The sequence below is a fragment of the Bos indicus x Bos taurus genome, chromosome 11 (genome assembly GCF_003369695.1).
Source record: "Bos indicus x Bos taurus breed Angus x Brahman F1 hybrid chromosome 11, Bos_hybrid_MaternalHap_v2.0, whole genome shotgun sequence".
Lineage (NCBI taxonomy): Eukaryota > Metazoa > Chordata > Mammalia > Artiodactyla > Bovidae > Bos > Bos indicus x Bos taurus.
The window spans coordinates 86741990-86756039 of NC_040086.1; the positions used below are offsets into that span (position 1 = coordinate 86741990).

General features: G+C 42.4%; 1 protein-coding gene across 2 annotated transcripts in view; it reads right to left on the bottom strand.

Moving 5' to 3' along the window:
- Positions 1 to 9117: 9117 nt before the first annotated feature.
- Positions 9118 to 14050, bottom strand: part of TAF1B (TATA-box binding protein associated factor, RNA polymerase I subunit B) — a 55801-nt gene continuing 50868 nt past the window's right edge. For both annotated transcript variants that reach the window (XM_027556102.1, XM_027556103.1), the window contains 3 exons: positions 13902 to 13972; positions 13159 to 13381; positions 9118 to 9901 (listed from right to left, as the gene is read on the bottom strand). In XM_027556102.1, coding sequence (XP_027411903.1) covers positions 9697 to 9901; positions 13159 to 13381; positions 13902 to 13972 — 499 coding nt within the window. In that variant the 3' untranslated portion in view covers positions 9118 to 9696. The remainder of the gene's footprint in view (positions 9902 to 13158; positions 13382 to 13901; positions 13973 to 14050) is intronic.

Genomic DNA, 14050 nt, shown 5'->3' on the forward strand with positions numbered 1-14050 from the left:
TGAGGACTCTCTCCGTGGTTTGGTCTTCGTGCCCTCTCTTCTTAAATGTTCTCAGTGGCATCACTTGCTCCTGGAGTCTCTGCCCCTTCCCTGCCTCCCCACCTGTCGGGCCAGGACAGCTGCAGTCCCAGGTGAGTCTCGTAAGGCACCTGGTACTTGATGCAGACGCGTTTCTAATAGAGGCCAAAGAGCCATGTCAAGCTGGGTGTCACCCTCTTTCTGGCAACTTGAACCCAGATAGCTCACATTCTTTTCTCATGGCTTCACTGTAGATCAATCATTCCAGTGAAGGCTCAATAGTTGCAACAGAGCTGTCAGAGAGCTCTCAGCTTAGGAACACTGGCCTTCACCCCCAGGAAACCTCTCTGGCCTGTGACTAACGCTGTGCAAGGTGGAGCCACGATGCTTCCTGTCATTTCATGAAAACGCCCTGATCAGGGGAACTGGGAGGCCCTGACTCTGCCTGCTGGCTCACATCTGCATATTCTCCTCTTTGAAGAAAAGGGTTCGAGTGGTAAAACACCCTCAGCTAAGATCCATTTAAAGGTGTTATCGCATCTCATCGAATTTTTTTTAATTTATTTTTTAATTGAAGTTTAATTGCCTTACAAAATTTTGTTTTCTGTCAAACATCGACAAGAATCAGCCATAGGTACACCATGTCCCCTCCCTCCCGAACCTCTCCCCCATCTCCCTCCCCATCCAACCTTTTAGATTGTCACAGAGCCCCTGTTTGAGTTCCCTGAGACATACAGCAAATTCCCGTTGGCTATCTATTTTACATATGGTGATGTAAGTTTCCATGTTACTCTCTCCATACATCTCACCCTCTCCTCCCATCGCCCGGTGTCCATAGAGGTCTGTTCTCTATGTCTGTTTCTCCTTTGCTGCCCTGCATGCAATTTCATCAGTACCATCTTTGTAGATTGCATATATTTGCATTAGTATACGATATTTATCTTTCTCTTTCTGACTTACTTCACTCTGAATAATAGGCTCTAGGGTCCTCCAATTTTATTGTAAGAGAATTATCTCACATACAGGTAGGAAACTGGGAATGTGATTAAGTCGCTTGCCCAAAGTTGACAGTTCATGAACTCTGTTTTTATGTGTAGATACACTCACTTCTGTGTATCTTCTCTAAGCCATGACCCTATCCATTCCAGTCTCTGGAATTTTGAGTTACATCTTTGGTGATAATTAGAGAACGGAATATGTAGAGGTTGAAAAGAGAAGGGAAAGAAAGCCAGGAGAACTTTGTGACAAGCATCAAGAGAGAAGAAGAAGTAGAAGCAGGTCCTGGAGTTTCATAACTGACGTGCGTTTGGTCTGAAATCATCATGGGCATCACTATGACTGTATTACTTGGAGATTGGGAAATAGCTGAGGATTACTTGCTTAGGTATCCTTTAATGCTTTTAATAAAGGTTCCTCAAAGCATCACAAAGAATCCATAAGACTCTACTTTGAGGCCATAGTGGGAATCAGAGGATGGGGATGCTAATTCAGATATATGAAACCAGAGGGCTGCTGACAAGTAGAGGGAGGACCAGGCAAAGCACCAAAAAACGCTTCTTAGTTGACATACAGTCCTTAGTAAAGCAAAACCGATGTGCAGGCATCTCCTCGAAAATGCGTAGAGGAAAAGTCCTGCAAAGTTTCTGACGAGCTCTGGTGGGAAGTGGAAATTAACTGTATAAACCTCATTGTCACCAATTAGGTGTGTGAAATCTCCTAAATATGCTTTTTCTTTCGCATGTTGCTTTTATCTTTGTCAACTCTGTTCTTCACACAAGTTCTCAAATGTCTTCCCCCAGCCCTTACTCACAGTCTCGTGGTCAAATAGCTCAATCTAGAGACCCGGGCACCTTAGCACAAATGGTATAAATACCCTAACAAGAAACAAATCTCTCTGAGTTGGGAAGGATGGATCCTGCCAGGAGCTGAGGCGGGGAAAGTGGAGGAGGTGGCAATTGAGCAGGGTCATCACAGACAAATAAACATCCTCCTGAGACGAGGGAGGAAACTCCTGAGACAGCATACAGCAGGGGCAAAGGTACTGAGTGCGAGGGTCACGGCTCACCCAGGAGCCCCTTGTCCTCGATGCAGGGAGCAGGGGCAGGGCACGTGGCAGGGCTGGTTGTGTAGGAGCCGCAGTCTAATGGACCCCAGGCCAAGCCGTCGGCTTGCAGGCAGCAGGAAGCCATCAAAGGGTTTTGAGCCTCAAAGTGTTACTTGGTCTACTTTTGGAAAATAACAGTTGGCAGAGGAATGAGTAATTGTAAAGTTGAGAGGTTTTGAGACTTTCCTGTAGCTCAAATGGTGAAGAATCTGCCTACGATGCAGGAGACCAGGGTTTGATCACTGGGTCGGGAAGACCCTCTGGAGAAGGGAATGACAATCCACTCCAGTATTCCTGCCTGGAGAATCCCATGGACATAGAAGCCCGGCAGGCTACTATGTTCGTGGGGTGGCAAAGAGTCGGACAGAACCGAGTAACTAACACACGCACAGAAGGGAGGCGATGAGGGCCTGACCTGGGCAGTCACTGTGTCATGGAAGACGGGAAACAGGCCAGAGAGGTACTTGGTGGTGGAACTGCCAGAGATGAGTGATGGATGAGATGTTGGGGGTGACAGTCAGGGGGGACGACTTATAGCTTAGTGGTTAGTTGAATGGAGCTAGCAATTGAGAGATGAGGAGCGGAGAGTACAGGTAGGGTTGGGGTGGAGGTTTGGAGTGAGTGTCCGTGAGGGTGCACTCCACTCACTCAGGCTAATGTTGTCTCCTTCTGGGCAGCAGTGGGGTTCCTTAGATTCCACACTGACATCACCAGCTCTCGGAGACACAGTGCTGCAAGCTGGCAAAGCCTACAGATTCTGGAGCTAGGCTGCCTGGGATCAGAATGTCTCAACATCCTTATTTGTAAGATCAATCATAGCACCACGTCATCTGAGATGAGATGAAAGGATTGAAAGAGGTAATTTGTGTCAAGTGCTGAGGATGGTGCCTAGCACGTTTGAGCATCATAGAGTTACTGGGTGAGGCCACAAGTACACTTGGGCAAAAGCTATATCCATTTTTCCCCCTTCTGTCTTAAAAGTCCTTGAGTTTGATTCACAACCAGCGTCTGGAAGGCAGACAACTAAGTTCATTCATTAGGTGGTGATCATTGCACTGTGGTAAACTGCTAAGAACGCAGGATGCTTTTTGTAATTTCCCTTTTTTAAAAAACAGCATCATTACTTTCATCGAAGACATTTATTAAACAAATATTGGAAGTAGGGTTCTGTATGGAGCCGTGAGAAATGGCCCCCAGCCTCAAAGGACAATAAAGCCTAGTCAGGACAGCAGCACACACGCAGAATCAGGCGGCAATAAATGCCAAATATAGGAGGTGCTGTGGGTGCAGAGGCATCATAGGAAAGGCGCTCCTGTTGACGCCTTTTCAGACAGAGGGAGGGTGAAGGTGGTTGAGGTCAGGGAGGTGGGAGGCGGGTGGTGGGGGGTAGTCCCTACCCTCCGTGCCTGGGGATGGGCAGTGGAGTGGCGGGTGATGAAATGCAGACTCTGAGGCCAACCCCCCCCAATTCTGATTGGCAGGCAGTGGTGAGGAGGGGGCAGGCAGGGGAGCCCCCGGTCTGGTCTGCACGAGCCCTGGCCTGAGCAGATTCGGATCCCTGGGCTGTGCGTTGAGAAAGAAAGTGTGTCTAGATGGGCGTGGAGAGGGCTTGGCAGGAACACACTGTGTTTGGGGTGGCTGGATGGGGGGTGGGAGAGGAGGTCCCTGCCTTCGGGCCCCAGTAGGGTGACTGCTTAGGGCAGCTGGGACCCCAAGCAGAGACCTTTCCAGGGAGGCTGTTAATTCAAGTGTGAGTTTTTAAGGAGGGAAAGGTGAAAATAAGTAAACATATTTTATAATATTTTTCTGATCCTTTCACATGGTAAAGAACACATTTTTCCTACTTTAACCTTGGACGTTTTAAAATTCAGAGACCACCATCTTCGTTTTAGGTAATGTTTAACTTAATCGCTTCATCTGAATTAACATGGACAAGAATGGTGACACAAAGATAATTACATTTAAGTGGTATTCTAACTTAAAAATTTCTTTGGGAATATTTGTGAGTCACCCTGTTCAACTCAAATATCCATAAAACGTGTACTAATTGTTCCAGAAGGAAATCATTGTTGCAGAGGGCAAAAGGCCAAGTGAGCTGAAATAGCAGGTTCTTAATTTATAGTCAATAAAAGGCCTCTTTTGTAAGTTCTTCTCAAGTCATAGCATATTATCAGGCAAGTCTGGCACTAAAGTCACTTCATGCTTAAATACTTCACAAGGGCCCCAAACAAGGGAGCTCCGTGAAACATTCTGTGAGACTTGATACTGTGAATTCACTGAGCTTTCAAGATTGCAGAGGCATTTTAAATTTTACAAAGTTGCCAGCAAAAAAAAGTTACAGCTACCTACTCAAGATAAAAACATACATTTTAAAACATTTTAAACTACCTGCAGTATATAATAGGGGCTTCCCTGGAGGCTCAGATGGTACAGAATCTGCCTGCAAGGCAGGAGACCTGGGTTCGATCCCTGGGTTGGGAAGAACTCTCAGGGCTACCTGCTCCAGTAGTCTTGCCTGGAGAATCCCATGGACAGACAAGCCTGGCAGGCTACGCAGTCCATGGGGTCAAAGAGTCGGACACAACTGAGTGACTGACACAATAATACATAATAGTCGGACACGACTGAGTGACTAACACAATAACACATAATAACTCGCAGAACTTTTTACAGCTGCCACACTGGAGATTCTGCTCGAGGTTTTCTTTGAGACTCAGAAATAATGGTCCTTCTTTCCTTCTGAGCAGTATAGCTTCCTTTGTCAATCCAGGACTGAATTAGTACTGCTTTTTTTTTTTTTTTTTTTTTTTAATTTCCTTAGGTGGCTTTGTGCCAATATGGGGAGGGGAGCACCCAAAGAGATAACAAAGAACTACAGATACTCTGTCCGTCAGTGCCAGGCCTCCCTCCTTTGGGCTGTAGAAGTGCCACTTCGGAGTGTCAGCGACAGGTCTGCTGCTTTTAGGCCGGAGGGAAGAGCCATGCTTCAGTGGGATAAGGAACCCATGGCTCCCCACTGCATGGCTCCCCGCTGAGCCATCATTATTTCCCCATGACAATGATGATTGATCTGTTGCAAGAGGAGCCACGGCAGGCAGAGCTGGCAGGAAGGAGACATTCCTCTTGCTTTTAAGTCTAACAGAATCTCAAACTGACTAAAGAAACCTGCATTTTTTTTTTTTTTGGCAGGGGAAAGATTGAAAAAAAAAAAAGAAACAAGAACCTGAACTAACAAAACTATGTTCAAAATGTATGAGCTCTCCCTGTAGACTAATGAACAGTTTGGGCCGATGTTCTGTATTCTAGTAGGAACACACGCTCGTTGTATTTTCACCAGATTTAAATTTTTTTTTTTTTTTTTTTTTTTTTACATTTTTTTTAATTTTATTTTATTTTTAAACTTTACATAATTGTATTAGTTTTGCCAAATATCAAAATGAATCCACCACAGGTATACATGTGTTCCCCATCCTGAACCCTCCTCCCTCCTCCCTCCCCATACCATCCCTCTGGGTCGTCCCAGTGCACTAGCCCCAAGCATCCAGTATCGTGCATCGAACCTGGACTGGCTTTAAATTTTTTAAGATACATGTTTAACAAGGTTAAAGTTTTTACTTTAGTCAGTTCAGTTGCTCATTCATGTCCAACTCTTTGCGACCCCTAGGACTGCAGCACGCCAGGCCTCCCTGTCCATCACCAACTCCCAGAATTTACTCAAACTCCTGTCTGTTGAGTTGGTGATGCTTGCATCAGGTGGCCGAAGTATTGGAGTTTCAGCTTCAGCATCAGTCCCTTCAATGAATATTCAGGACTGATTTCCTTTAGGATGGACTGGTTGGATCTCCTTGCAGTTCAAGGGACTCTCAAGAGTCTTCTCCAACACAACAGTTCAAAAGCATCAACTCTTCAGCACTCAGTTTTCTTTATAGACCAAATCTCACATCCAAACATGACCACTGGAAAAACCATAGCCTTGACTAGACAGTACTCTTGCCTGAAAAATCCCATGGATGGAGGAGCCTGGTAGGCTGCAGTCCATGGGGTTGCGAAGAGTCAGACACGACTGAGCGACTTCACTTTCACTTTTCACTTTCATGCATTGGAGAAGGAAATGGCAACCCACTCCAGTGTTCTTGCCTGGAGAATCCCAGGGCTGGGGGAGCCTGGTGGGAGGCTATCTATGGGGTTGCACAGAGTCGGAAACGACTGAAGTGACTTAGCAGCAGCAGCAGACGGACCTTTGTTGGCAAAGTAATGTCTCTGCTTTTGAATATGCTGTCTAGGTTGGTCATAACTTTCCTTCCAAGGAGCAAGTGTCTTTTAATATCATGGCTGCAATCACCATCTGCAGTGATTTTGGAGCCCCCCAAAATAAAGTCTGTCACTGTTTCCACCAGAAGACATGATCTGTTTTCTGAATGTTGAGTTTTAAGCCAACTTTTTCACTCTCCTCTTTCACTTTCATCAAGAGGCCCTTTAGTTCTTCTTTGCTTTCTGCCATAAGGGTGTCATCTGCATATCTGAGGTTATTGATATTTCTCCTGGAAATCTTGATTCCAGCTTGTGCTTCATCCAGCTCAGCGTTTCTCATGATTATACTCTGCATATAAGTTAAATAAGCAGGTGACAATATACAGCCTCGACATATTCCTTTCCCGATTTGGAACCAGTCTGTTGTTCCTTGTCCAGTTCTAACTGTTGCTTCCTGACCTGCATACAGATTTCTTACTTTAGTCTACAATGAGCAAAACTTTGTTGCTATAGTTATAGCAGATACTTATCTAGATATATTAAATGAGAAATATTAAAGTGTTCAGTAAGTAGATAGGCAGATGCACATTTAATATGTTACATAGCTGTGCTTTTCACGTTTTGATGATCTGCAACTAAAAACATGAAATTTTTAGCATTTTCAGCACATGTGTGCTCTATTTACATGACCATCAGCTTAGACTGATCATTCAAAGACAGAAAATGATTTCAGGACTCTTTTTTTCCCAGAAATATCTGGTGTATTCTATTTTCATCTCCTAGAAGTCTCTGATTTCACACTATTACAATGTTTTCCAGATCTGAGACCATGTGAAATCCCACTTGATTCTCCCATACTTCCTTTGAGGTATATGTGCTCAGTCGCTCAGGAGCCTGGCAGGCTCCTCTGTCTGTGAGATTCTGCAGGCAAGAATACTGGAGTGGGTTGCCACTTCTCCAGGGGATCTTCCCAAATCAAGAAACAAACCCAGGTCTCCTGCATTGCAAGCAGACTCTTTACCAACTGAGCCACGAGTGAGCTACCATGAGCTACAACTGAGCTACCATGGTGACCTAAATTATAAAATTGTTTCACTGCAGTGCTGATTTAATTTAAAAACTAAGTAAGATTTGTTCATAATAGAGAGTCCATCCAAATCAACAACTATAAGTCACTCTAGTGGCAAAACAATTTATCACTTCCCCTGAATGGGCAATCAGTTTGAAAAAATTTGATTCCTGAGGGGCAGCCTGCTGGGGAACAAAAGTCGTCCTCCACCCAGCGGTGTCTCTTCCCCTTCTATGCTCCTATTGGGTGCTGTTCGTACAACCATTGTGGCACTGTGCCCGCTTCTGCCTTATTTCCTAATCATATCCCTTTGTCGTTTAGAAATAGCTGAGCCAAGTGTTTAGGCAGAGAAGGCCTGAAGAGACCACCTACAGGGTGCCCTGTGTCAACACGAGTGGGGTGATTCCAGCACAGAAGAAATGGCTGCTCAGCCCCGAGGGTCCCCGAGGGTTGAAGGGCTCCCGAAGTGCCCCCCTGCTCCCGGCGAAGAGATGGAGGGCGCAGGTGGAGCTGGGCGCTGTGTGGATGGCCCTGAGGGCAGTGGTGGTTGCTCTACTGTGTATCAGAATCACCCTGGAGGGCTTGTTAGCAAATTGAGCTCTTTACTCCGCTCAAGTACTACAGCACTTCAGATCATGGTGTTGATTCCATAAAGCTCATATACAAATAATTTTCTGATTCAGGTCTTTGGAAGGCAATTTTTTAAGTCTTATAAAGACATGTTTCTTCTATAGCCCCCTCAATCTCTTGCCCCACTCTCTAGCTGGTGTTGTGACTTATTTCAATAGTTTGTTTCTTTTTACAGCTAAGTGGTATTCCCTTGTATGGATATACCACATCCATTCACCTGTTGATGGCCATTTGGGCTGTTTATCTGTTAACAATCTCAGATAAAGTTGCTGTGAATATTTGTGTATAAGTCTTTGTGTGGAAAGATGCTTTGATTTTTCCCGGGTAGACGCCAAGTACCGTGTCCTGTGCCTGAAATGATCTCCCCCTGGATGGCCACACGGCCTGCCCCCTCGACTGCATTTCACACAGGCTGGTTTCAGCTCAAATGTCACTTCCAGACCGTCCTTCTCATCTACTTTGAACTAAAGGGCCCACCTGATCACACATCCCTTACCCTACCTTTTCCTCACTGCACTTCATTGCGCCCAATATTATTTATTTGTATACTATCTGTCCCTGCCTTGTTCAGTACTGTACCTCCAGGGTCTAGCGTGTGTCTGGAACACAGAAGTTGCTCAGTAAGTATTGATTGCACAAATAAACGAATGATGAAATCAGAATGCCTTTTTCCAATATCCACACCAGGTATTAGACACCTGTATAATCTTTGCCTACCTAATATGCGGGAAACATCTCTGTAACTTGCATTTAATATGAGTGACACCGACTACCCTGTTTTTAGCTTGGCCTTTGTCTTTTGTTTTTTCAGAAAGCTAGCTTTTCATATCCTTTGTTCAGCCATCTTTTTCCTATTACTTTGCAAGCACTATTGATATATTAAAGGACTTATCCCTTTGTTCATTGTACACTATAATGGTATTTTCCCAGCTTTTCAGTTGCCTTTGACTTTGTAGTCATATTATTAATCTTTTCCTTTTGCTTTCTGGTTTTGAGACATCTTAGAAAGTCCTTCCCCATTCCAAGATCATCACAGCATTCACAGTTGTTTTCTTCTAAGACTTTATACATGTATATACAAAAGATTATAACGTTTAGATCTTTGATCCACCTGGGATTTACTTTGGGGTGTAAAGAGTAAGGACGTGATCTAGTTTAAAAAGAAAATTTAGCTTTAAAATACAATGAAGCAACTTCCCTGCTGGTCCAATGGTTAAGACTCTGAGCTTCCAATTCAGGGGCCCAGGTTCCATCCCTGGCTGGGGAACTAGATCCCACATGCCACAACTAAGAGTTTGCATGCCACGACTAAAGATCCCACATGCTGCAACTGAGACCCGGTGCAGCCAAATAAATAAATAAGTGTTTTTTTAAAATACAAAGAATACAAATTCCTGGATACCATTTACTTAATATTTTAACGAGAACATTCATAATTTAAAAATAAATTCAAATAAATTTCACCTGTTTTCCAACATACATTTTTGTTTGATATAGGTATTTGTATGTATGTACATGTACGTAATAAAACTCTATTTTTCACCATTCTCTAGAATTTTATATTACAATGACATTACTTTCATTATTAAAATATTTTCCCTGGCAAGTTTCCACTTCATTTCTTTCAATATTTTCTTGTTTTCCTGGATCTTGAAGATTTCTTGTTTGTTTTATTATATTTTGCTTTAAAAAGTCTCTTTTCTATTAAGCTCACTTCTTCATGGAGAAAGGAAGTCTTTATTCTCAGCAAGAAGGAGAAGAGATTTAGTATAAACTGGTAACTCAGAGAAAAATTGGATTCTTCGTAGGTTGTCACATGCTTACAATGGCTAGAAGGGGAAGAAAAAAGACACCATGTTTAAAGAGCCATTTAGAAAGGTATGCACTGGTCCCTTGAATATCCCCCAAATAACCTAAAAACTGTATATGGTTAGACTTAAGATAGTACTCTGAGCTAGAAGGAAACGAACAACCTGGAAGGAATCCTACATTTTATAAAGGAAAAAAATGTTAGCACTGTCTGTGGCCATCAGGCGTGGGACACAGGTAGTCCATAGCCAGTTCTCACAGCTCCTCCTCCACGCCAGGTGGGCCCCCCCTCTTACCACTGTCAAGGCAAACAAAAGCACACAGGGAGAGATTCTGGACATACTGAAAACATACCAGCAAAATAATCCCCAGCTCCCAACCAAAATAGGATACCAGGCTTAATAATGTATGTTGCAATTCTGTATTATAGAAGGAAGAGTTAATGAAGCAATTTTGCTTATTTTAAAGTAATAAGTAGAACCTGAATCTGATCAAATCTCTAAAACACTAAGGAAAACTGCTAAGTAACTCTGCCAATCTCTGCCTACACCAACGTGGAAGCAGGGGGAAAGGGGAACACGTTAAAAGGTGTCATGGGCTGTAATCAGCAAAATCTAGACTACAGGAAATTGTACAGGACACATGACCTGGATTACTCAATAAGTAAACTGCAAGGGGGAAATAAAAGAGATAAAGGGGGAATTTATGAACTAAAGCATTTAAGGGCTATCTCTACCAGCGGCAATGTAAAGACTTTATGTGGATTCTGAGTTATTTAAAAACTTACTGTTGACAATCAGGAAAATCTAGACACTGACTGCATGTTTGATGAGATTAAGGAATTACTACTAGTTTTTAATGTCAGATTAATAGTATTCTGGCTTTAAGAAAATTATGAAGTTTGGGACTTGCTTCCAAATAATCTGGGAGTAGAGGGGTAAAGCAGTGAGCTGGCTAGGGTATGGGGAAAACAAGTCTAGCCACGTGGAAAGTTGTTAATGTGAGGGTGACTATGGGTAGGGGGCGTTAATTATACTGTGCTCTCTACCTTTGAATATACTTGAAGTTTTCCATAATAAATAGTTTTAAACAAGTGAACAATATATAGATGGTATAAGCATTTAGACAATGATTTATGTTAACAAATATGGCCCTAAATTCCTGAAAGAATGCTTGCATTTGCACCATAGAGCTCAGACACCCATCAGATGTGACTATGGATAACTACTCTTGGTTCTTTCATCTGCAAAACAGAAAAAAATAACTACCTCATAAGATGGAAAAGAGGATTGAATGAGAATATATATTAAGCACTTATCCAATAGCTGGCACAAAGTAAGGGCTCAAAAATGTTCACTTTCCGTATACTCCTTTAAAACTGATTTTTAAATTTTCACTTAAAATCTTAAGCCTATTTTAATAATATACAAAAAAGCCAATACCCAACTATGTTCACTAGTAGGAAATTTAAAAGCCTCAAATGTTTGTGCATTGATTAGTTTAATGGAAACAGAGTATAAGCCATTTATATGAATTCTCACAAATAAGGTGCCCTCTTTTCTTCTTTTCTAATTTTTAATTTTAGCTCTATGAAGAAAGATTCTTTCAGACAAAATATTATCACAAAAAGGGTAAAAATATTGTTTCCCTTGCCTAGGGACCATAAAGAAAGTTTTATTTTTACAACAAAAAGATAAGAAAAGGTGTACAGTAGGACTTTTTATTTCTAAGTTGAATCAACAACAGTATCTTTTAAGGAGGAAATGGCAACCCACTCTAGTACTCTTGCCTGGAGAATCCCATGGGGGGAAGAGCCTGGTAGGCTACAGTCCACGGGGTCGCAAAGAGTCGGACATGACTGAGCTACTTCACTTCACTCACTTCCCTTATCATAAACTCGGAAAATTTAAATTTTCCTAAAGTTTTAAGTGATAAAACCAAATTTAACATACAATCATTTAAATTCATCCAGATTGTTAGCTCCGCCTCAGACAAGAAGGATAAATACCCTCATGATCTGAAGGGCTCTCACAGCCTTTCTCTGCTTAGTTCTCAAGGCCTGAGTGTTCTCAAAATTATTTCCCAGTACAATGCTTGTCTCTTCTGAACCCTCAAAACTGAGTCCTCCTGCATAACAAAATTCTCCATATAGCTGAAGATCTGCTCTGTTAAGGATCAAAAGATTTCATTTTAACCATTTTGGATAGACATCTTTTAAAACTGAGTTATATATTATTTGGTTATTATTAATCAGAGAACATTCAGCCTATTTTCAAAAGCCTTTACAATTATATGGTGACAAGTTGTCCACTTTTATTGTGGAAATACTAGAAAATACAGGTAAGAAAAACAAACCCAAAGAGAATGCACGTAATTTGGGGACATGCTAAAGCAGATACAGGGTCAAGTTTATTTAGTCCTGTGGAGCTGTTGTGTGTCATGAATGAACTTCAGACCACTGTAATTTGAGTTCTTTTGTCTGCTTCTGCGGCTGGTTCCTCTATTGTTTGTCAAACGGGTACCACTTATATTTGCTGTCAAGACATTCAGCAGCAGATACCTCTCAGTCTCCCACCTACTCTGCATCTTCTGATGGCGAGGAATCTGGAAATCAGACAACTCAGCCTGATGGACACACACCTCCCAGCAGGGTGAGGGACTAAAGGGCCTCCTGAGAAGAGTGTATATACGTTAGTTACGGACTCAGTAGCCATTTTATTGGTTAGCTGGACCCTTTTTTGCTTACTATGTGGTTTTAGGCTATGGACTAAATAGGCAAGGTAATTTGACAGACGATTTTGGTACACAAAACCATGGTGATAACCATGCTTGATGCATAGAGTGTATTGCTTAGCCTTATAACTCATGCAGAGAAAAAAGTCTTGGTTGTTTCATCTCTGATTATAACAAGGTCTATTTGTAACTAACTGTCTTATGTTACAGGATTATACCCATTAAAAACATCCAAAAATGCACTGATCGTGCCATGTGAAGAGCACAAAGGTGTAGGTTCCCCACTAACCCCCGAGGACCGACTGCAGGCAGATAAAGCAGATGGTACTAACGCATCAGGTCCTAACTTCCTGTCCCACGTGTGGGTCTGGGTGGCTCACCATCTTCTAAAGTCCAACCAATAACCCATCTGCCTCTCATTATGACCAACTCCTTTAAATCATAGGTGGCCTTTTTTTTTTTAATGAGAAAAGACTACTGCTTCAGGCCAGACCAGAGGTTTCAGGGTGGTTTTTATCCCATTATTTCTAAGAGCATTGCATACCTTTTACAGAACTTCTGCGTACTCAGCCAGTAGAGGGAATTCTTGGTTGTCAGGGACTGGCCTTTCTGCTGCAGGACTCCCTGGAGGCTATGCCCATGGAAACAAGGCCTCTCGCTGTCCTCTTCAGTCCAGTTGAACTGAAAACTTGAAGGCTTTTTTTTTTCAACGTTTGGTGCTGAATCCACCAGTGTGCTAAACTGTTTCTGAAGACTCACCACCATTTCTGGAAATGAAGGGAAAAGAAATGAAATAAAAACTCACGTTAAATGACGAGGTCTGTAGTTTACTTGATAGTAACGCACCAACGCTGGTTTAGTAGTTTTGACAAACGCTCCATGGTGATATAAGAGCATAACTAGGGGAAACTGACACTGGAAGAGGGATGGCGAGGAACTACTTGAAAAGGCTAAAAGGTAAGTTTTATGTTATGTGTATTTTACCACACACAAAAAAACACCAAAAACCAAAAAAAGCAGTTCTCCAAATAAAGAGTTCTGAGAGTATAGATGTATATAGCATTTAAGATTTTGGCAAGAACTTAAGTTCTGTTTGAATATTGCAATGTTCCTGAAATAGATTTCTATGGACATTTCCTACAGAGAAGGACGTTTCTCTGGATGTGCAATGGGACACTTGTTAAACAACTGAGAAAAGGACTTATGCATTCACTTTTCAATTTAAAACACTTAGCTTTTCTACAGCTGGGCTGTTACTTGGTGTTAACGAGACGAAACCCCACTCACCTCTTCTTTTATACACTACCGGCCTGTCAATGGCTGAGTAGTAGAGTGGCTTTTCACCTTTCCACAGAAACCTGCCAAGATAAAGACGCATTTAGAGCAGGATGGAGATGAAATGGGCCTCAACACACTTCAGAGAAGTTTCTCAATGG